Source organism: Parasteatoda tepidariorum, chromosome 2, assembly GCF_982258835.1.
Source record: "Parasteatoda tepidariorum strain Cologne lab strain chromosome 2, Ptep-v5.0, whole genome shotgun sequence".
Taxonomy (NCBI): Eukaryota; Metazoa; Arthropoda; class Arachnida; order Araneae; family Theridiidae; genus Parasteatoda; species Parasteatoda tepidariorum.
The window spans coordinates 37,657,696-37,683,310 of NC_141756.1; the positions used below are offsets into that span (position 1 = coordinate 37,657,696).

The 25,615-nt window shown below is 28.3% G+C and overlaps 1 protein-coding gene across 1 annotated transcript in view; it reads left to right on the forward strand.

Annotated features, from left to right (window-relative positions):
- Positions 1-25,615, forward strand: part of LOC107436946 (potassium voltage-gated channel protein Shaw) — a 166,380-nt gene that overhangs the window by 110,871 nt on the left and 29,894 nt on the right. The window contains exon 5 of the mRNA XM_016048785.5: positions 1,832-2,349. Within this exon, the coding sequence (XP_015904271.1) occupies positions 1,832-2,349 (518 nt within the window). The remainder of the gene's footprint in view (positions 1-1,831; positions 2,350-25,615) is intronic.

The window sequence follows — 25,615 nt, forward strand, 5'->3', positions numbered from 1 at the left end:
CTCGTAATTGTAAATCAACCTTCAAATCTGATAAAGTCATATTTTTCCACATCCTTTATAACCGAGTATGATGATTCTGATTCCGCCAAAAAAAAATATTAATTCATCGCTAGAACTTTGTGAAAAAATAAAATTCTTATAATAACTCAAATTTAAATCAACGAATCATATCAAGTATCATGGACTGCTCCAACCGAGAAAATTCTTCAAACAAAGCAAGTAAAAACCATACCATTAAATCAGAAACTATCCAAAGTACTTTTTAATAACTATACAATAGACATCTATAAGTACAGTAAATTTTCTAAGTCATATTGAGAATTATCCCACCTCCTTTGACATGCAAATACCCCTGAAAGAAATATGATAGCTAAATTAGATTCACTCTAGGATAAGTACAATAAATTTTTTAAGTCATATTGAGAAATATCTCAACACCTTTGACATGCAAATATCCTTCAAAGAAATACGATAGCTAAATCAGATTGTTTTTAGCACAAAAGCAATTCATAAAATTTTATTTCAACACTTTTTTATGCTTTGCTAGATTTATTTTCGTATTTTGAGTGTTTTTTAATATTCATTTATGCAATTTCTTTTAATTATAACGTATTTCTTTATTTTATTGCATCACTTCACAATTTTTCTATTTTGCTTTATAGTTTCCATACATCGTTTTTATCAGTTTATTATTTTCATTATTTTTAGGTATTGTTTAGTTTCCTACTGTAGAATACTGTGATACTTGCAAGCAGCATAATTTAACCATCTTTTTATTCATAGAAATATTAAAATTGGGAGATAATTTTCATTCAACTAATAAGTATTGTAAAAATCCTAAAAAATCCAAATGGCAACAGCAATAATAATAAGCAGTATAACAAGCAGATGATATTTTCAGCACAAGAATCAGACGATAATTTTTGGAACTTCTGAGAACGGATTTCTTTTTCCAGGAGGCAGTTTTTTTGGTACGAAGAAATTATGTAAGCCCGCTTACCGTGAAAACAAATCTTAGTTGATATTTAGAGAGATAAACTTCCCGTTACGGGAGAAACAAAATAAAGAGATATTGAATTTTATCGATCAAAGAATTTTCAGTAATTGTTTCTGTTATGTTAGTATGGAATAATCTTTATGGAATATCACATAACTAATGGAATCAATTGAATTCATCTGAAGTCTTCCTGATAATGTTTTTTTTTATTTCCAATGAGCTGCACAGTCGGTCTTGGCGATGAGCAGACCTAGTGCGTTCTCCAGAGGTGGTATCCCCTTTTTCAGGACCACCACAATGGGTGAGATACCGTTGGTCATGTTAATTTGGACGTCTAGTTTCTGCCACACTAGATGGCAGCACCGAGACTCTATTTGGATGCTAAAGTGCACTAGGAATTTAATTTTTCCGGAAATGCCAAGAGCCAATAAGGCACTCCAGGGATCTTTTACATGCCGCATAATCATACGACATGGCCGCTGAGAATTTTCTGCATCCCGAAAATCCGGTGTCTGGGCCGGGGATCGAATCCGCAGACTTGGGCTCAGAAGGCCGACGACAAACCAACTGCACCACCCAGCTACCTTCCTGATAATGTTGATGGATTAATTTTTTATTTAAAAAAACTTGCTCTTCAGTTAGAACACTCGTCATAGTATGCATAGTAAAAAGCTAAATGAAGCTAAATCATTTAATAACGATACTAATATAGTATTAGCTATACAAAATTTTATAATTGTACAATATAATAAAATATATATGTTTTCAATTTTTTTTTCATAGTATTTCTTATTTATGTTGCATTTGATATTAATCGTGTTCTTTTTTTTAAAGGCTTTTCAAATTAACCCGGCATTCAGCTGGTCTCAAAATCCTGATCCAGACATTCAAAGCCAGTGCTGGCGAACTCATTCTTCTTGTGTTCTTCCTGGTCCTGGGAATCGTCATTTTTGCTTCTCTTATCTACTATGCTGAACGAATCCAGGCCAATCCCAACAATGATTTCACCAGCATACCTTTGGGACTTTGGTGGGCCCTGGTCACCATGACCACTGTGGGATACGGAGACATGGCACCAAAGACATATACAGGCATGTTTGTGGGTGCCCTTTGCGCCCTGGCAGGTGTGTTAACAATAGCTCTGCCCGTGCCTGTTATTGTTTCCAACTTCGCTATGTTTTACTCTCATACCCAAGCAAGGGCAAAACTTCCTAAAAAGAGGAGGAGGGTGTTGCCCGTGGAACAGCCCCGAGGACCTAGAGGAGGCAGAGGGCCACCAGGGGCGGGAGGAGATCGAAGGATGAACGCCCTCAAGCAAAATCATCCCAAGGATATGCTCACGCCCAAGTTAGGTAAGTACAATAAACTTGATCTTGAAAAAGATTCAAGGCTTTTTAAATATGGATGGAGTTATTTTTAGCCATCGAAGTATACGTAAAATCTTAATGAGTTGATCGTTAGGAATTCCGAAAAAGAAAAGGAAGTTCGTAAATTGGTAGATAATGAATGATTAATATTTAAAAAGTGTTTTCAGGTAAAATTTAATATTTAATGAAGTTATTTTAAATGGCAGAAAAAAGGGAGATTCGAAAGTAACTCAACAGTCACTTTACAACTAGTTGTAAATGTAGGATTTTCCATATTTTTGTCCATAAATTCGAATCTGAAATAGCCTTTAGAAATGTGGTATGTGTTTTTTATGATATTTCAAATAGTTGCTTGAAATATGCATTTTTGATACTTTTCTATGAAAGCTGAGAGAACTATCAAATGGGAAATAATGTCTTTTTATACCAAATCAAATAGATATTTGGCATACTTATGTTAATGTTGGACGATTTTAGTTTTGCTTTTAAGATCTTAACTGTTAACAAAAACCCAGTATTATAATCTGTTTTTTTTAACTTTGTTTTTTTATTTACTCGCACAACAAACTTTTACTAAGAGAAATATGATGGTTAAAACTCGGCAATTTCGAAGAAAAAAACGGAATAGGGGTGGCAATGTGGTGAACATTACACACAAGACGTTTTTAATCATTTATATACGCAACATATCTAGAAAATCTGACACGATAAAGAAAATCTAATTTTTTCATTGAATACAGCACCTTGAAATTAGTTTAGTACACACATTTATTAACTAGATTTTAAAACGAAAATTAAACTTATTATCACATATGTCAACTTTCCAAACCCCCAAAATACGAAAAACAGGAGTTCAATTCATACACGGGTAATAATGATTGATTGTGAAATGTCGATGCATTATAAACAATGAGATAGACATGAATAAACTCTCTACCTATTCACGTTATAAATTTCTCCTTTCATGAACTATTTTTAGTATGTTATACACAATTAATTTTTCAATTTTCATAATCTCGTCATATTTTTTCTTACATATGACAGTTTTTCATAGAAGCAATACTTCAAATTTCGTCTAGAGAAAAAAATAAGAACAAGAATAGTTAGGATGATTTATTCAAGAGTTCTTCAAAAATATAACAAAATTAAAACATTTAAAACATGACATCAATTTACAAATTTCAAATTTCAAAAATATCATTTGTATTGGATTCATTATCCTTATTTGTGTTGTTATTCGGATCAGAATCTGCAATGGATTATACTTCATCCTCATCTGCTAAGTCCAACAAAAAATAATCTTAACTCCCATCCATAGAATTCATAATTCCACACTTTATGGAATATTTCACAATAACATTTGAATCCATATTTTGCTTCGTATCTATTATCATTTGACACATGGCCTATACAGGAATAATTGTCGACTTACTGACGTAAACAAAATTCACTATTTCGTGATCAAAAATAGGGAGTCTATTTAAACCCCAGGTTGACTTATACACCGGGATATATGGTAAGTAAATAGTGTTATAAAATTTGTTTCCCTTAATGATAATTCACCAAAATATTTAATGAGGATAAAAGTTTATAAAGAGAACTTAAACGTTAAGTTTCAGAAAAGCTTGATCTGCATAAAAAAGGAGTTATTCATGGAAATGTATTTTTAAAAATAATTTGCATGTACCTCCAAGAGTTCTTATACTAGTTTTATAGCTATAAAACTAGAATCACGTTTATCTCATCCTTCTCGTGTTGTAATAAATAAATGTTTTTCATGGTTATCCTAAATAGGAATTGAAATAATTTTTAGTATAAAACATGCAATGCATAACAAAATAAATTAAAATATCAATTACATTGATCAAAGAAATATCAAGTATAATTTCTCATAATGTAAATAGCGAATTGGCAAGACGTTTAAAATTTGTAACCATAATTTTGATAAATCCAAGATTTAACTATGTAGGCATCGACATCTTTCCTAGTTGGCAATTTTAATGCAGTGGGCAATTTTTTAAACTTACCTATCTTTGCACTACAGGTTATGTAAGATACTATCTGTCTCTGAATAATTTTAAACATTAAGTTAATCGAACATAAAGTAAATTGTAAAAGTGTATAATTTAAAATATTGAAGTCTGGAACACAGAATATCTTAACATTTATACAGTGGCATTAAGTGTGAAAACGTATAATCGGATACTTTTCACCCTTGCACCCTCTCAAATCCTTATGGAAAGTCCTTAAATCCTCAAATTCAAAATCGTTGTGGAGTGCACCCTTTAGTTACAAAATAGTTTGAAAATATATATAGTTTTAGATAAAATATGTTAGAAAAGTTATAAAATTAGGAATTTATAGATATAATTTTAAATTATTTATTGTAAGCACAGAAAAGATCGTGAAGATCTAAAGAGTTTAAAGTTCGAAAGAAATTTCTAATTATAAGCAAGATTTTAAAATATTTTCTTAAACACTTAATATAATTAAAATTTCTGATATTTATTAATATTCTTAACTATGCATATATTTGAGAATAATTGCAATATTTCTTATTATTTACGAACTCCTTCAAATTTAGTCTCAATCAAATTGTTTCTTATTATCTGTAATAAATTTTCAAAGCGATTATATTTACTTCTAAAGGAATAGTTTTCAAAGAAAATATTCATTAAACATTACAACATCTATCAAAGTGTTATTTTGGAGTTTACACATTTCAAAAAATTTATTTGTGATGCTATAAAAATACAGTTATGTACAGAGATTGAAGGAATTGCTTCAATTTTGGCTAGTGTATTAAGCTTACAAATAAACATGCTATACAAATAATTGATACTTTAGTATTTAGGAATTCAAAAATATATTCCTTAAGTATGATTTTCATGAGAAAATTTTAGAGTATCATTTCTGAAAAAATAGAGATTCATGAGAAGGCTTCAAAAATATTTCTGAAGCATAAATGTGACATTTATGAGGAAGCTCTATTACATTCTTTATACATAAATGGATTTTTTACTATGAAATTTTAAAGAAAAAATAAAAAATTTATGAGATAGTTTTTTAAAAAAAACTTTCTCTGACATGAATAGGTTTTTAAGAAAAAATATCTTTATTTCTGAAACGTAAATAGTACTTTTTTGTGACGTGAGAGAAACATTTTGATCTCTTTAAAATAATAAACTATCAAATTCATTTTGGAGACATTAAATTGTAACTATTAAGCTTGTTATAAAGCTTATCTTAAATTTATATTTTTCTTCGTTAATTTTGATTGACTGCATTTCCATAAACTAAACTCTCACTTTTACGATTAGCTATTCTTTGAACAATATTTCATCACTTTTAGGAAGCTTTCTGAAATGGCGTAATTTTTTATAAAATACAAACTCTCAAATATATGACGAAAGTACTTCCTCCCTAAAGTTTCATTTTAGTGCATTTTTAAAGTTCTAAACCATTTTTTATTTGTGTCTTAAACCACGTTTAATGTATAACGGGATGATGCAGGGTCTAGCGCTCTTGCTTGTTTAGCAGGTTTTTTTGCTTTCGATTTCACAGAATAGCTTGGTTATTCTTTGCGAGTACTTTATGTTGATTCTTTATGATGTTATGCTTTATTTTATGTTGTATTTCCTAATCAATTGTGTCATTTATATCTCACATTAGCCTAATGTTTTTGACGTAACTTGTCCATTAAGCCTAATGATTTTGGAGAAATTTTTGCAGTAATCCTAGTGGATTTGTCAAAACTATTGCATTAAGTCTAATGTATTTGTCAAAATATTACATATTTACATGCTTTTGACGAAAGATGAAGTTATTTAGTCATTTATTTATTTATTTATTTATTTTAATTTTGAATAAGTGTTTGACTGGAGCATTTACCAGAAACGGTTTCGACAAAAACGAAGGACTATTTGAACATTCATTTTTTACAGTGCATGACTTATTGTCAAAATCTAGGAAATTTCAATTTTTGAACATTCTCAATTTAAAGAAACGTGATTTAAGATGTAAATAATAATTATATGTTTAATTCTTCACTCCGTCATCCTGTGTGTTAACTCTCACCTCAAACTTGCTTTAAAATTTGAGAAAAGAATACTTTCCCCAATGGTTAATCCGCTCACTGTAGGGAATTGAAACTAATGCAATTCCTTCGAAAAAATATAAAATCCCTCTGATTAAAGATTTGAGACCTAATTTAGAGACACATTTAGTGCACCTCTAATTGCAAAGACGCCTCACACAATAAATGGCTTCATTGATTTGCTCTTAGCACTTAATTGGCACTTTTAAAGCTTAACAATTCCCATAAAAACGATCAATATTTTTGCAATAAATATAATTCTTAAATGAACTTTAATTTTAGAATAAGTATTTTTATCAACAAAAAAAAAACTTTTTTTAATAATTAAAAATATCTTTATCTTTTCAATACTCATCAGTTCTGGAATTAATTTCTATTACTACAGTACAGATAGCTCTATAATTTTCTTGTCTGTCCTCATTCTGGGAGTATGTTCTGGGCTCTCTGTCCGGTGATCAGGTTTTCGTTAGCATTTATTAACATGTATTATTTAACCGTTCGTATTATAAGACGAGATGATACAGGGATTAGTGTGCTCGCTCAGTGATCAGGTTTTTGTTGAATGGTTAACTCTGATTAGATTATAATCAGTCGTATTATGTGGCGGGATGATACAGAGGTTAGTGCGTTAACTCGGTGATCACATTTTCGTTAAAGAATTAGATTTAAAAAAACCGTTCGTATTATATAACGGAAAGATTCAGGGGTTAGTGTGCTTGCCCAGTGATCAGGTTTTTGTTATATGATTAACCCTTATTAGATAAAAAAAAAACTTATTATATGAGGAGATGATACAAGGGTTAGTTGGCTAGATCACATTTTCTAAGTACAGTTCTTCTTGGTAACTTAGAACATATTACCATATTTTCCTTTTATTTTACATTATTTTTCTTAATAAATTTTATTATTTGATACGTAAGTCTAAAAATTTTAACAAATTTTTACTTTCGATTGAGGAAGTGACGAAAGTAATTACCTTAGTTTGACGAAATGTTCCCCCAAAGTATTTTCCAGCAAAAGGTTGAAAAATGAAGAAAATTATCCTAAAATATGAATTACCTTTTTTTTACACAGTAAATTCATTTTTTTAAGAAATGTAACTGGACTAGAGCATGCGTTCCGTACAATAAGAAGAGCAAATTCATGTATCCAGTACAATAAGTAGTTAACGTAAACGAGAGCTTCATGGTTCATGAAACATAAGAATAAACAAAATATTTTGCCTTTTAAAGAAGCCGTAAAGTCTTAACTTTTCCCATTAATATGCTTACATTTTCGATTTCTAGTAAACAAGAACACTGTTTCTCAACAGCGATATGAAATTTCGCCATGGGGCTGATAAGGCCATGAATTTAATCACCACGATTCTAAGAAAATTCATATCCATGACGTCAGTAATAGGGGCAAGTAACATCATGTCTGAAAAGTGGATACATTAAACTGAACCTAATTTCATCCCGCTAATGTTGTTAATAATCATTAGCTGTAGAAGAGAATAGTATTTACTTAATATGGAGGATATCAAATGTTGAACCAAACTACCTCTAATAAGGTAAAACGGAAGAGAAGTGAAAAGGGTTATTTGTAACTAAATGAAGTAAATGTGGATTTTATCGAATTGCCTTTTCATATTTTCATAGATGCCAGAAAGGGCCTTCATTAACTTAGATTTAATTTTGACTCTGCTAAATCCCATTTGAAATTCTTTTGCCGCGGTTACGAAAATAAATTTTTAACTTTTTTAAAAACATTATTCCTCTATTTTAGGTTGTTGTTTTTTTAAAAAAATGTCTACAATAATCTACAGATTAGTGAAAATTTGACTTGAAAATATTTGACGAAACTGCTTTTTTTACTTGTATGTCATCTCGACGCATTCTTAGAGTTCTCCAACATGACAAAAATTTTACTTTCAAAGAAGTGAAAATAGTAATTTCCTCAATTTGACGAAATGTTCACACAGTGAAAGGTTCACACAATGTTCACAGTGACGAAATGCTCACACAGTGGAGGATATCAAATGTTAAACCAAACTACTTCGGTAAAGTGAAAAAGGTTATATTTTATGTGGATTTTATTGAATTTCTTTTCTTGTTTTCCACGCGAGAAAATAATCATACGCATTAATATGCATTTATTTACTTAAAGTTAGATTTTCTTTAAATCTTGCAAATAAAAGATAAACAGCATTTGCCATGGTAAAGTGAAAATATTTAACGTTTTGAGGAAAATTAACTCTTTTTTAAAGGATTTTTAAAAAAATTACACAATTATGTGAAAATGAGAACAGAAAAGGTTTGACTTGAGCGTTTCAAATAAAAACATAAATCTTTTGACTCTTTATACTGTTTCTCTGCTTTCAAAAATCTTTGATTTTGGAACATATAACAATAAATCCCAATTCTCGTAGAAATGGAACAAACTTTGTTTAACATTTAAATACGTAGTATATGAAGTGTTAGTGAAAACATTTTTAAATATTTGACTTCATTTTCATGAAGTTTCTGATAGCTAAATTATTAGTTTGAATCATGCCATTTCTTTCTTTTATTTTACCTGGTAAAAGCAGCGGAAATTCTAAACGAATATTCCAAACGACAACATCGGCTGTAAAAAGTAAAATAAACGTTTTATCATATGCCGGCATTTCATACACTAGCGGTAACATAGATAATTTATGCAGAGATACCAACTGCTCCGGATACAACAAAATGTTTTAAAAAAACGGTAGAGAACTACAAATTAAACACGGTTTAACTATAACAAAGTGAAGTATTACATGAGCCTTTGAATTATTTTGAATTATTAAATTAGTAGTGGGGAGTAAAGACACTATAAATTGAATTTATTAAATCAATAATCATGCATTAAAAGACAACCACTCGAAAAAATTTTCTCAGCTGTCCGGAACAAGTTGGCATCTCTGTTAATACAACATACAATTATGCATGTAGTATTTCATACAATTACCACATTTAACTTATTACCCAATTATGGTAATAGCAGCCGTACAACTACGACGTGAACTGAACGTTAGAATTTCGCTGAATTTTGAAACAGCAGTATCTTTTATCCCGCATTTACCATAGTTTTAATCTGACATTGGTAATTTAAAATTTAATCCTATAAAATTTATTAGTCTAATTTAATTTAATCCTAGCATTTTGAAAGTTTAGTGTTACGTAAAAATATATATTCTAAGAGCTAAATAAGCGCACGATAAAATGCCATTAGCGTAATGGTGCCATGAAACAAAAAAGAATTTACTTCCTTCTCTTTTCTTTAAAGACACTTGTTTTGAAGTGTTCTGGTCGAAACAGCGAACTAGCAGTTAGAATTTTTATAACCGTTAAAATATATATTTTTTTTATTAACAGAACTATTTCATAAACTCTTAAGCAACAACCGAAATGTTTACAGTTACTCCAAGACAGTTAGGAAATCTTGTCTGGAAATTTTATTATATCTTTTAGTACTTCTTATTTCTCTTTGTCGTCTGATTTTTTTTTTCAGTCTTAAGTATTGTTTTCCTCAAACAAAAGCTGATATGATCGAGAATTTTTATGGAAAAAGTAGTCGATGAAAGGTAAAAGAATTATGTAAAAAAAAATTTTAAAAACTATATAGAAGGATAGAAATAGTAGTAACCAACGTATTTCCCCCACAAAACAGATTTTTTTTATTTTCCTGTATTATATAACTACTTGTGTACTGTAAAAAATTCCAGATTAAATTACGATAAAAAAGTATCGTTACTCAGAGTTCCAGAACTTTAAACCGTAAAATCCATTTTTATAGTATAAGCTATTTTATAAGGTTTACGATACAAAATAAATCGAATACCATAATTCTTATACAGTAAAGTTTACTGTAAACCACTGAACCACTGTAATTAAGCAAATATTTCTGTAAAAATATTTATTTAATTACAGTGAAGCTGTACAGTTGTAATTACAGTTAAGCTATAAAATTTTACCGTAAAAATGGATTTTACGTATACTGCAGTCTGGATTCCAGTATTTTTTACAGTAATTTTACCCGGAATATTTTACAGTATATCAAATGAAGTATGCGGAAAAATTTTTAAAAAGAACTTGAATAACTTTCTATCTAGCAATCAGATTTTCACTTAGCAGTCAGCAACAGCTCACTAAGATGCAATCTTAATTTTTCGAGATTTAAACCTTAAATATACTCGTAAAACGATTTATTAAGTTATTGTAAAGACGATTATTTTGTAAAATGAACAATTTGTTAAAACGATTTATTAAGTTATTGTAAATACGATAATTTTGTAAAACGAACAATTTGTAAAAACGATTTATTAAGTTATTGTAAAAATGATTATTTTGTAAAACAAGCAATTTGTAAAAACTATTTATTAAGTTATTGTAAAAACGATTATTTTGTAAAACGAACAATTTGTAAAAACGATTTATTAAGTTAGGAAATCAGACGCAAAAATATTCTGAAAACACACTTTTTTTGTAAGGAGTGAAATTTTTAAAATTTTAAAAATAGAGAGGAAGCACAAGCCACAATCTCCTCGAAATTTTACTCATCTAAATATTAATCTCTCTTTTTGCATATTTTTAGCTCTGTTTAAACACATTAAAAATCAGTTCTCCCACTATTGCAAAACTAGTTCATCTACAAATAATTCCCTGCACAATGTGTCTACTTTTTATTATATCATAAATTAATGATCAAAGAAATTTACACAACTTTAAATCATGTAAAAATTTGTTGGGAAAGAGGGTAAAATCGGTTAGCTATCTAAACTATTCGTTTTAGAAACTGTCAGATTTAATCAAGATACTTATTGTTTAAATAAATATGCACAATACATCATTCCTTAAAGATCATAGATGCACTGCTTACTTTATAAATTAATTTTTTTCTAAAAAAAAGTCAATTTACTCAGTCTTACTCCACTAGTGGGGTAAGATCAGGTACACACGTTAACTGTATTGAAAATTTAAAAATACTTGAATTTAAGTGAAAGAGTAGACGACATTTACATTTAATGCGACAATTTAATTAAATTATGTATGTTATTAAGAAAATTATACAATACCGTACTCGAGGAGGGGGAGGAACAATTGTTCCTGGCAAAAGAACTGCTGAGCATCCAGTCAAAATTTCTTACAAAAAAATATGGTGTTTATTAAATAGTTTTTTTGTTTAAAGAAAATCGCACAAAATATCTTTGTATCTATATAAAAACTACAATTTTTTATAAAGGATTAATTTTTGGTTAATTTTCTAGAAAACGGTCATAAAAGTGCCTATTTTTTTACTTTTGCATTTGTATTACGTATTTGATTAGTGCTGCAACTAGTTTGAAATAAACTAACTATCTACAACTACCTTAAAAATATCCTGTTACTGCCATCAGGTGTGTAAAATGAGAAATGAAATGTTTTCCGGGCAAAAGAAATGAATTTGTTTTATTCTTATTGGCGCGTTACTACTGAACACTCCAGTCCGTCAATATCACGGGAGCGAGGAATAGCGGGCGAAATCTCACCCCGTCATTTTCAGGGGAGAGAGAATGAAGGGGTTAAATTCTACAAAATGTGAAAATAAAGCACTTTATGCTTGGAGGATTGGTCCCGCAATAAATTTTGTCCTGGGGCCAGTAAAAGCTTTGTTCAGTTTTGCTTGTAATTCTTCTTCTTCGCTGTACTACAGCTTGCGTGGGCCCAGTATAGATTCACATCAAGTAAGCGAAGGGAAAACCGGGTTGCACCCGATCTAACCCCGAAAGCAGAGATCATCGAAACGTAACAGAACAGTGCTATTATTGAAAATCCCTACTGTTTGACGTAAGAATGTTGAGTAAAAGTTCAATAAGCTGGACTGAAAATATTTTTTTAAATTATAACGATAAATAAGTGAGGATATCTTAAAAACAAAAGAATATTAAAGAGCTGACATCGTAAAACACAGACGTGAAGCAATCAGCAACACCCCAATATGGTCGGTCTTATTGACTAGTAAAATGTAACTCCAAGTTTTTTTCACTAGAAAACAGTAGTAATTTTAACACAATGAAGGTACCCGGCCTCACCCTACTACTCGGTCCAACCCCATTCTCCCCTATATCCCTTTTTTATACCAAGTTATGGATTTGTACAAAATTCACAATTTGAATAGAATAATTATTATAGTTCTTGAGAAATGAAAATTTAAAAATATATTTTAGAAAGTTTATTTCTCAGTAACTTATTTTTGACAATTTTTTCATTTTAGCATTTAATTTTTTCATCCAGTTTAGTCCTGAATTTGTAAGTATTCATTAATATTTGAACTGCCGAGTACAAAAAGCGTGAAACATAAAGCTTTGCATCATTTACATTTCAAAATAATTATTAAGTTGAAATATAAATTTCAAAAATAATATAGTCAACGAGAATTTTTATTCTATGTATATCATTTCATCGTAGTGTAATGAATGTTTGATATTATTTAAAAGAATGCGTTGGCGATATTTAAAATGATGATATGCATTCTTTTCTTTTATTCGTTCTTTTGCCGATTATTCTTAAAGTTATGTTATTTATTAAGGATTTACAAACTTAAATAAAAATTCAAGTTTAAGTCTAACAGATTACCCAGTTAAATTAAATTATAACAAATACGTCAAGTGAAAATTCTTTTCATGTAAGATAAAGAAATTTATAATTTCTTCAGTTGTAATGACTTCGATTTTTCAATAAATGTGTTGCAAGTAAATATATTTATGATAGTTGAAATTAAGAAAAAATTTGCATAATAAATTTGATTAAATGTTAATTTTTTTTCTTTTATGTTTACTGAATTTAGATAGTAAGTTTTACATTTAGCCGAGTCCTTGTAAAAGAAATTATAATATTTTTTAATAAATATATTAATTTTAATTTTTAGATAAAGTGCTAAAAAACAAAGGTTAAAAAGCAGTAAGATAGAGATATAGTGTTAAAAGATGAATGATATTAGTAATAAAATTATTTCAAGAATTTAAATAACGCGAATACATTTTTCTTGGAAGAAGAACAGGCATTTTATGTTTTGAAATTTAATGGCAAAATATATAAATTATTTCCACTAACAGCAAATTTGAAAAAAATATGGTTTTAATCACTCTGTCGGAAATAATGCTCAACTGAAAATAAAGCTAACGCTCATGTGGAACTTCTAAGTTATGCTAACTACTTCGAATTGTAGTTGACAGATGTGAAAGTTTGAATATTAGAATTTGGGATGAGTTATATTGTAGGTTCCATTACAGTCCGTTAACGCCACTTTTAATACTTATTTTGAATGGCATCTCAATGGAGCAAGCAAAATTAATATTTAAGTGAGATAAAAACAAAAACATTGTTAATACCAGTCAAATCACTATTAATGAACGAAGGATCAAAACCAAATAAATCTTTGATTACCGCTCATCTCCTCTCAGTTTTCTCCATCAGTCAAACAGGTTTTGAAGTTTTTAATTTCTCCGTATTCATTGATGTTTCGTCAGGTTTCGATTGGGTTTTTAATTTTAACCTCACTAAAATATTGAGCAAATTTTTTTTATCTATATAATGATTTTAAAAGAGTATATAAAAGCAGAGATTATTGACAAATCTGTTCTCGACAAAAACTGTGATGTAATGCCTATCCTATTTTGGTGCTAATAAACTCGACAAAATTTGTACCATTTCAAGATAATGCCAAATCGAGCATACGTACACACTTTAAAGAATATAGTTAAATATAAAATCCAATAAACAAGAAAGCTCATGCCAAAATTCGATGCATCGAGTTATTTTCGCTTCAGAAAAAAACCAGCGTTGGCGCAATTTGAATTTCCTCTTTAGTTTGTTTATATGGAGTAAGAATAGGCGAGAGTTAGTTATTTTGGGCAATAAATTAGTTGTTCAATAAGTATAATTATATTTTAGTTTTTAAATATGTGTGAACTGTATTAAATAATTTTATAATATTTAATTTCTGTCCTCTTCGGTTTAAAATCGATAAAAGGTACCATAAAGCCTAATTCGATTTAGGCTTAAGCATTCAGCTTTATACCTAATTCGAATTCATATGAATATTTACTCTGATCCGTGTATATGTGCAACAAACTATGTTTGGTTGACTATTTTAAGAAATATTATACAGATATATGCATCCTGAATTTATGATTCTTGCTTTATATGGTATTAAAGTAACATCACTGATTCATATGAGCATCATATGTAAACTATAAATGTTAATATTACCAAATAACAAACATTGTGGCAACTACTTTACACCAAGTAGCGTAAAAGAACATTCTAAGAATTTCACTACACCAGGAACAATCCTCCATTCTTGGTGTAAAGGAAAACTCAGTGTAACAGTATTTTGGTGTAAAGTATTTGTCACTGTTTTAGGTGCTCAGATACACAAAACTTTTCACATTATGAAGAGCAATATTATTATTCACTGTGAATAAAAATAAGTTGTCTTAATTTAAAATAAGAAATTAGACTTTTAATTTATTTCTTTATTTCAATGAAATTTATTAACATTATTACATTTTAAAGGACCATTTATGGTTCCGAAATCTTAAATTTCAATCTTTAATGTGTCCCTTTACATAGTATTAAGTTACAGTTTTACGTCGAATTTACATTAAATGCTTTATGTCGTTGATAGTTTGCGTACATAAAGTTTGCTGCAATAGAAAACACACTTATCATTATAGTATTTACGTTCAATGGTACAAAATAACGCAAAACAATCAATAACAATTTTATTGTCACTTTTCCTGAAACTAATTTCAAAAACTATTAAAATATAAACTAAAAAATATATGATGCTCGTAATATGCTAATAAATCTGTTCTAAATTGTTAAAGGTCATAAAAGAATTGTTTAATTTGTGAATTCTTTTACGGTACTAGAAAATATTTCGATCTGTATCGAGCTTTTCTCTTGTAACGGAAAAGGATGGAAAAGAAAGCATCGAAAGAAAGATCATCTGCCTTTGCGTGTCATCCAACCACTTCTCCAGAACGATATTTTTCCTGTCCACTTTCGTTTCTTATTTGGTCTAACGTGTATCTTAGGGAACTGCAAATATCATTTCTTTCCTAAGTTTTATGGCGTGTTTATGACCCCTGCTGCTCAATTTCTTCGTTAACGACTAGGTCTTTAAACTTGGATAATAGGATCTATAAAATAAAAGACAAAAATAGAACAATATTGTTCTTCGATGATTTGTTTCCACGGAAATAGGATGGTATATATATGAAGCTGCGGTAATGATAAAGTCATATTTTAATTGTCTTTTAATGTTTCTTTTGAAGTAAACAACTAATTTTGACGACTTTAAAAAAATATAACTTCAAAGTAACTTTGAATTTTAGTTTTGGGAATAGTGTGTTCTAATCATATAACAAAATTTATAGCAATAACAATCATCTATCATCATAATTTCAATTTGAGAAAAGTATGGTCAAAACTATCAGAAAATGGTAAAACATTTACTGCATTTCTGGCACTATGAAAACACCTAAAAGCTCAATAATTTTTGCCGAAGTGCTAAGGTAATGATTTTGTCTTAATTAGCAGTAAAATGTAGTTTTATAATATTTGATGAAATTTAATAAATCTTGTAAAATTTGGTAATTTTACAAGATTGGTAATTTTACATGTCCTTAAGCATGACATGAAAACCATTTATTCGGTTAAATTTATTTTTCAGATTTCCATTTTTTACAAAATGTGTGGCAATAAGAACTATAACTTTGAAAACCAGAATTTACGGTAAACCGTCAACGATAGAACGAAAAAAATGACCAAATAAATGGTTTAAATACCGTATAATTTTGTTGTTTTAGCCAGAATTATGGGGATTTTTTATTGATTGGATTATATTATTTGATTGAGACAGAAATATCATTACACAGCAGTTCGGTAATTTTACTAAAAGTTTTTTCAACGTTAATATCAAGCAATGTAAAGGAAAAATTTACTCCAGATAAACCATTTTTTTCCACAAATTTTAACCTCATTTGGATCTAATCTTCAAGATAAGTCAAATTTTAAACGAAGAAAAAAACTCTAATTTTCTCTGACAATTATCACGTTAAAATATGTTTGTTTTTCTTTTATATTTGATCTTATAAAATAGTCAAAGAGCAAAAAGAGTAATTTAATGTTTTATGAATTTTGTAATCAATTAAACACGATTTTTTTTCATAAAACAAATTTCTAAAGTAAGGAAAGAGGGGGGGGGGATTCTTTTTCGTTTTCAGATAATTTCAACCTTAATAAATGTTTCTTTTAGTATTGATCTCAACTATTAAGAAATGTAAAAGAAATATAAATAACTTAATTCTTCATCAATTTTAATCTCAATTGAACCAAATCTCTACATAAAAATTAAATTTACTTAGAAACGAGGAAAGAAAAACTTTTTTAACTCATTAAATACCTTTTTAAGTTAATAATTAAGCTCAATTAAGTTAATAATTAAGCTCATTAAATTAAGCTTAATCCGGAAGTTTACGAATCCAAGATTCCTAATTTTCACGGAACCTAAAATATGGTAACTGGCACCCAATATTTGTATAGCATTTTGCTTACTTCTAATTTTAAAGCCAAAAAATTAAAATATATCTTTACACCTTGGAGTTTTTTAGAAACATAACTTGTATATCTGTTGTATATCTACGTTTGTGTTCATTAAAACTGTATACCTTACATCTGATTATTTCTATTCATTTTTTTTTTTGGTTTCAGATGATATGAAATTAAAAATAAGAATTGTTTTTAGGTGTTTACCATTTCATAACACACTAGCTTCCAATAATTCATCCTAACTTCTAGAAATTTTTAATCACTGTAGGCCCAGATTTGATCTTATATATTAAGTAATCTAAACAAAATTTAAGTAACTTAATTTTTTAAACTATTTAATCTAAGTATTGACCCTAATCTTTGCACGTGACAAAATTTTTAAGCAAAGAAAAGGGGGAAAACTATTGTTCACAATTAATTTGCGACCTCACTATTTTTTTTTCAAATGATCTTATTCAATAAGTAATCTTATGGATGCATAAGGAACTTGATTTTTTTCATCTATTTTGTCCTCTTTATGAAGAAAAAGAGAGAAAAAGAAAAAGAAAAGGAAATTCTGTGTAAATGAATGGAAATAATTTGGAAAATGTATTATAAAATATTATTTTTCTCACTTCAGGAGTAATCACAAAAAAAAAAAAAAAAATTTGACAAATATAGGTCAGATAGGTCCGGTAAAACATTCCCATTCCGGATCAATTTACGGTAAAAATGGATTTTATGAATGATGCTCGCTGGGTACCAATACTTTTTACCGTAAATTTATGCCGAATTTTTTTACGGTGATTTGAGTTGTCCCTTGACCTCGCCTGTCCACCTCTTCCTTGGTTTGATTTCACTGACCTTTAAAGATCTTATTCATACAGCAATTGCCTCTCATTCTCATAAAGATTAATTAATCTTAATTTTCTTAATATTAAAAAAGTCTAAAGAAACCAAATACTTTTTTTCTGCATCGAAACCAATTTTCACGTCAGACCAGCTCTTTTTTAATTAAAAAAATAATATTATGCCATTATCTTCCGTATCTGATTTAGCCCTCCTTTCAGACTTTAAACAATTTGTTAACCTTCATTACATTAATTTAGCATTGTTGCCAATAAAAGTTCTGATCACTGTTTTAACCGTATTCTGGAGTAATAAAATGTTTCTTTATTTAATATGCTTTATTTTCATTAATATTTGTATGGGCAAATGAAGGAAAAAATGGTGCCTGAAATAAATCTCAAGACAAAGTTACGAATAAATGAATTTTATTCTTACGAGATAATAATGAAAGTTTCCCAACGAAACTTCTGATCCAATTACTTTCTTAATTATCTCTTTCTTGATCACTTTACATATGATTGAATATTTAATGTTACTCATGTAATCCTATTAAAGATAATGTTGCTTCATCTGTTCACTTCATAATGTAATTAAATTTTTTAGATAAAAATCATCAGCATAACATTTTTATCAGGGTAGTAATTGTTTTATATTTATTAAATCTAATTAGATTGTCTTTATTCTATTAAGGATTACAATTATGAAATCGCTTTTTAAATTAAAAAATATTTATTGTGACAATTAATTCCATATTTTTTTGCAAAAAAGATAAATTTGTTTAAAAATGCTATCTAAAATATTATCTTCCTCAAGTTCTTTTTATATTATACAAATATCAAATTCAAGAAACTAAAAACTGTATTTTCTATTATTTTATCGTATGTATTTGAATGCTGTGGTTGAATATATAGGCAAATAACAATTAAATAAATTTTTATTAAACCATTTTTTTTAATTTTTAACAGCGCGGAACTGTCTTTACTAAAGTATTTATGATTAAAGAATAGAGTGTATGAAAAAAAACTTTTTTTCGAAATTTAAAATTTCAAATCGACGAAAAGTTTTCACTTTGGTTATATGTTTACCAAAAAGGCATTTATTTAGATTGAAAAATATTTATATGTCCTAGAATGAGTTTAAATTTTCATTTGTTTGGATCTAAATCGTTTATTTTAATTTTTTTAAGGAAAATAAAAAGCATAAATATGAAAGCAATTTCTAGACTTCTTTAAGTTCTTATGAACTTTGAACTTTAGCTATAACAATTAAATAAATTAAGTTCATATGTCAATAAAAATATCTACGATAAAGCATTATATACTGTTAGGAGTTTCACTTGAAAATTACGGTAAAATGACAGGAAGCAGTCTGTTCATCCAAATAACCCCAAAGTTTACGGTAAAAAGCATTTTTTTTTTAATATTTACGGTTTTGAAACCGTTTACAACTAGTATGAATACAAAATCATAAATACAAAACTCTACGAAAATAATTTTTAGACTTCTTTAAATTCTCATGAACTTTGAACTTTAGCTATAACAATTAAATAAATTAAGTTCATATGTCATTAAAAATATCTACGATAAATCATTATGTACTGTTAGAAATTTCATTCGAAAATTACGGTAAAATGACAGGAAGCAGTCTGTTCATCCCAATAACCCTAAAGTTTACGGTAAAGAGCATTTTTTTTACATTTACGGTTTTGAAACAGTTTACAACTAGCATGTTTAAAGAATCATGAATGCAAAACAGTACGGCTTTTTAACCATTTACAATTAGGGTGGTTTCAAAACAGAAAGAAATAATATTGTGTCACAGCTGGTACTTGAACCCCCATTCTGTCAATCATGAGATTGACAGGTTATCGCTCAAGGCTATAATATGAAGCTAGCTGAAAGGAACTAAGCGGCTTCATTAGGTAGTCTTAGTTGGTGCTATAAAATACTGGTTGGTTAACCGTATTTGGCAAAAGCAGTTAATAATCTATTTTTCTAACAGTTAACATTTTGAATAACATCTTATTTATGGTAATTTGACTGTTTTTTTTTTTTTTGATATAGTAAATTAACAATTAAATAAATTGTGATTTAACCATTTTTTCTGAGAAATTTCTAACAGTGTATAAGCTACATAAATAATCTTATTTAAGGATTGAGTTGAAAATACAAAATATGCTTGAATTTCTGCGTTAATGCAACGAAAGACTATTATGCTAACTCCGAAACACCTAAATCCTAATCTTCATTCATAGATTTTTTTTACTGTTACTATGTTATTTGAAATTTACATTTTTGAATTTTAAAACTATAATTTATATATTAAAGTGCTTGAAAGTTTTGAAATTCATTTTTTCACCTAAAAATATGAAACTTAAAATTCATTAAAAAAATATAAATATTTTTCTATCTGACTAAAGTATTTTTATTAAATATTTGACCACACACTGTAAAAAATTCCTGATCAAATTACAGAAGTATCGACACTTTTAATTCATCATCCGTAAAATCCATTTTACCATAAAATCTATTTTCCTCATAAAATATTATACCGCACTTTTTACAGTAATATTTATTTAATTCGAGTAATTCAACGATTTTACGGTTATTATTACTGCAAAAATTGTGGTTCATGAAACTTTTTTGTTCCGTTAAAAATGGATTGCATAGTATAAAAAGCACCAGAACAATGAATTCCAATACTTTTTTACCGGAATTTGATCCGGAATTGCTTACGGTGTATTGACACTTTTTCATCGACATAAAATTGTAAACTTTTAAGCTCCATTAGCTTTTTTTACTATACAATTATCTTAAATTTATTACACATGATTTTGGAAATCTTTAAGAAAATTTTGATTTGCTTCCAAGATAAAAAAAAAAGGGGGGGAGAGAAACGCATTTCCTTTAATTTATAGTTAATCCTATATTTACACTAAAAAAATGACTTTTACTTTAATTTGAGGAATTAATGAAGGATGTCAAAACCTTTCCACAGAAGTTGAATGGGTAATTTAAATGTAAATTTTGCTTTTAATGAAACTACTTTATTACACGTAAATAAGCAAGGCAATTTCATTCGACCACTTTGTGAAAGCTGTTTATAGACATTTTTTTTATTACTATATTTCAGAATTTTAAAAAATTTTTACCACGTTTTATTTTGAATTACAAATTTCTAAGACAAGTTATAAGATACTAAATCTTAAAGTGCTAAATTATTCATCCTTAAGAGGATCCTTCATTCACTACATCTTAGATTTTATGTAAAATTCTTGATTTTTTTTTCTAACTCGTTACTTCATTACCATTTACTCGTTTACTCATTTTTTATTCAAAAAAAACTTTAATGATAGGGCATTCCTTAAAGCCCTTTATACTCTTCAAAAATAAACTGGGAAAATAATGGGAGCACTTCATTAAATTTGGAGAAGTAGGGCTTAAATGGGTTTTTTCTCAAAAGTTTAAAGCAATAAAATGATGCGATTAATAATTATGGATAGGAAATTTTACATGTCTGTTTTTAGATTTTTAATATAAACTTTACTTTTATTATTGTTTAAACTAATTAAAAGACAATTTTTATGACAATGAAATATTCCCCGATTGTAAACTACGCAATAATAATGATATTTTTCAAACCTTTAAAAACAGTCAGTTTTTAGTTTTCAGTTCTTATTTCTTTTTTTTAAAAAGAAACTTTTATTATTGTTTGAACTGATATAATATTTTAATGTAACTTATTCCTCTAATGTAAAAATATATATTTCAAAACTCAAAAAACAGACAAAAGCTCCATCATTCTATCAAGACAGACAGATACTAAACTACATTTCCAAAAATGCAGATTGCAGAATTGTATTAAGTTTGCCCGAGAAAAGAGTTGAAGTTCTTGAAAAACGCCGCTGTAATTCCCTCATTCTAAGTGGAAGATGACCTTGCATTTCAAATCTTTCGAAAAATATCTCAGTGCAAAGTAAATATCCAACATCATTTTATTTATAAAAATTAAATGAAGATGATTAAAAACATATTAAGAATTCTCCGCCCCCTTCGACATCCCTTTGACTGTCGAGTTTTGCTGGGAGAAAAGAAAGACCTTAACTTAAATTATCTTCTTTCAAACTAAGAACCAAGAATCCAAACTTGGGAGAAAAATTTCCATCTACCTGTGTGTTAAAAATCACAAAAAAAGTGAAGTAAAAGTATGCTCATAGGAAAATCATTCTCTCCTTAATAACTGGATCAATATGGATAAGCGTTCGCGGCATGGAACAGATTTATCGAAGAATTGGCGAGACTCAATGAGAAGAGGCCTTTTCGTTGATAGTTTCTTGTCGGAAGGTCTTCTTCGAGATTAAAGGATTTCGAACAGAACGCACAAGAAATAGTTACAGTTTGGAGAGTGGGAGATAAGCGTCCGACGTGAGTGGAAACATTAGTAGGAATCTGTCGCCATTTCTTTGAGTTAGCTGATTTCTGCCGGTTGTAATTCCTTGGTTAAAGAAGGAATAAGAAATCCAAAATGGCAACCGCTGATTCGTAATTCGGCTCATATAATAAGAATTGATTGCTTTTCTTTTGCTTCGAGAGCAAGAGAAACTAAATTGATTGTGTATAATAGAAAATTTCTGGAATAGAATATATTTTTACCATTAGAAGAGTAAAAGTGTTTGTATTAGGACGAGGAAAGAAAAGCAAAGATCTCCAATGTTTTTCCTTATTTTTGTATGCATTAAATCGGAGAAAGATTACCAGTTTTGACATTTCTCTATTTAAAAACAGGACAACTAAGAACAAAAATTATAAATAAAAATTAAACCAGTTATGCAAAAAAATACACTACAAGAAAATAAGCAAAAGTAAACGTAACAAATTGAAAAGTATAACTCATAATTCATACATTTAAATTTCAAAACTGGACTGAAAATGAAGAAGTACTGTTTAATCTTCGAGAATTCAAACTATCAGTTTATGAACTATGAACTTTACTGTTACAATTTAATGCTTTGAAAAATTTCAGCAACGTGATCTTTTTATATAATCACTACCTTTCTAAAATGTACTTTGATAATTCTAATAAGGTAAAGCCATCTGATAAAGAGAAAATAGTGATAGTTACAAAGCGTCAGTTCAAAATCATTTAAAATTCAAATCAAAATTATTATCAAAACTAATATGTAAATAATTAATGGGAGTGCCAAAAATAATTATTTTTAAAAAAAAATGCTGTTTATATAGATTGAAAGGCACTTTAATAATGTACCTCTTTCTTATTAGATCTTCAATTGCTTACATTCATTGCTCCATCATCGGTAAAGTCATCATCATTATTATTGTTTTTCTAAACACTTTTGCTGTTACTGAAGTTTTTCTTATATTTTCATTTGTTTCAACATCACCAACTTGAATAGTAGCAGTTCATATAAAGAGCAGAATAAGAAAAAAACATTTAGCGGTTGATTCGAGGCGTTTACATATTGGTTATTAAATTAACAATACTAAGAAATTACTTCAATTATATGATCAACTCTTTATATCCATATTAAGAGCAGTATAAGAATAAACATTCAATGGTTCAATCCAGGAGCTTACTTATTGATAAGTAAATTAACAATACTAAGAAATTACTTTAATCATATGATCAGCTGTGAGTATACTTCAAATTACTTTCTAATAACAATTTTGTTTATGCATGCTCTAATTTGTAAATTATCAAAAATTGTATTTATAAATTGAAAACAAGGCCTTATGATATAATCAAACTAAATACATAGATTTCCTCGAACAATTTTCGAAAATCCCTAAATATTTGTTTAGAAAAATGTTAGATCTCCAGCTTCAGATGGATTGGGAACAGCTTTTCTGGAATGTAAAGTCGGTCAGTGTGCAAAGCTGACCAACATGCAGTTGGTCTTTAAATTATGGGGCCTTAACCTACACAATCTCTTATGCCGACAACTAACTGGTGCGAGAGTTAGTTGAAATTTTTCAACTTTGTAGAAAATTTATGAAGTAATGGAAATTTAAACATCATACAGTTTTGGCTTCTTTTTTTTTCAAAAAATACTTGTTTTAAAAACAAAAGATGATGTACACTGAGGTTTTGAGTGGGTTTTTTTCTGATTAAATTTTTGTTAGTGATCACAAAACGTTTAAATCAATACAATAAGTAATCACGACATTAAAAGTTGTAAGCAAGTAACGAGTTTTGAAGTTACATCGAAAGTTACATTTATATACCTCGAAGAGTTATAGGTTAAGATAAGTTAGGAAATTCTCTCTATATAATCGTCATAATTAATAGTTTAGTTTTATTTAACATTGTTTACAAAAATTAATTGCGCATATCTTTTTTTTAAATTTGCTTTCCTTTAATTTTAAGCCACCATGCCCAAAACATAATTAAACAAATTAAAAATTAAACAATCCTTAAATTCCTTCAATGATAACAGACATCATTAACTAATATACTTTTCAAAATGAGCAAAATAGTTTAAACTTACGCATTTTTCAAATATTTATCTCCCACGCTCCTATTTGTCAATAATAAAATAAAGAAAACTTTTCTTCACAAATTTTATTATAATTAGATTCACTTCAAATAGAATTAGCATACGAAAGTGATTGATGAAGAGAAAATAACCAAATTTAAAAGCATATTGTTGTGAATACTTTGATTTAAAGATAGAAACTTTTACGATATCCAGCTCTCCCTAAATGCATGAATTATTAAATTTTATCACTTGAGAACTTTAATTCATTAAAATAAATTGACGGAACTCAATTTAAAAGGCCTCCAAGAGTGTTCAAAATGGTTTTTTATAAATTTGAAGACTTGCGTCGGAAATTAATTACTGTTATTCAAAGGATAACTCCGCGAAGTAAATACAGAAAAATCCTTTTAGGAGATAATAATGGAGTTTTAAAAAAGTTTTAAGCTCTGTTTGTAAAATTTTTATCCCATTTGTAAAATTTAAATCCTTTGTAAAACTTTGAGATTTAAATCTTCCTTAAATTATTTGAACAATGGAGTAATTAACTATCAGTTAATGAAGAAAATTAAAATTATTATTTTAATTCAAGTATCATCTAGATTGAATGTATCTAATTGATGTCTTACAGCACTGTAAAAAATTATGGAAATAATTTGGTTTTTTTCAATAATTTGACAAGAAAAGTCAAAACAATAATTCATTATTTTCAAGCACGTTTTATTAACACTACTCTCTGATAAAATGTGAAGCCTTGTTGACAAAATGATGGCATATATAACGGCACTTTGAGTGCATCATCCGTAAAATCCTTTTTTACCGTTAAATGCCAAACAGTTAAAATTACCAAAAAAAGTTGGTAATTTTAACAGAACTAGTAATAATTTGAGATGATGCAAAAAATGTTCGCTTTGATAACCTCTATTTGATTGAATAAACACTTGTTAAGTTAGTTTTTCGTTTGTAAAGAAATGTTTTTATTTTTATGTAATCTATAAGCTAACATCTACCAACTTTTAAAACTATACAAAATCTGTATTGTAAATATACAAATGTCTGGGCGTGATTAAACTAAATCAGAAAATTCTGCTTATAATCCCTTATTAAGTTTAAATACAGATAGCTCAAGATAAAGATATGAAATTATATATGCAGGTTTACGGTGGATTTCGAACTCGCTACCTCCATGCTAAACTAAATGTATATTTGTAATGTCTTCTTATAAGTTGTGCTATC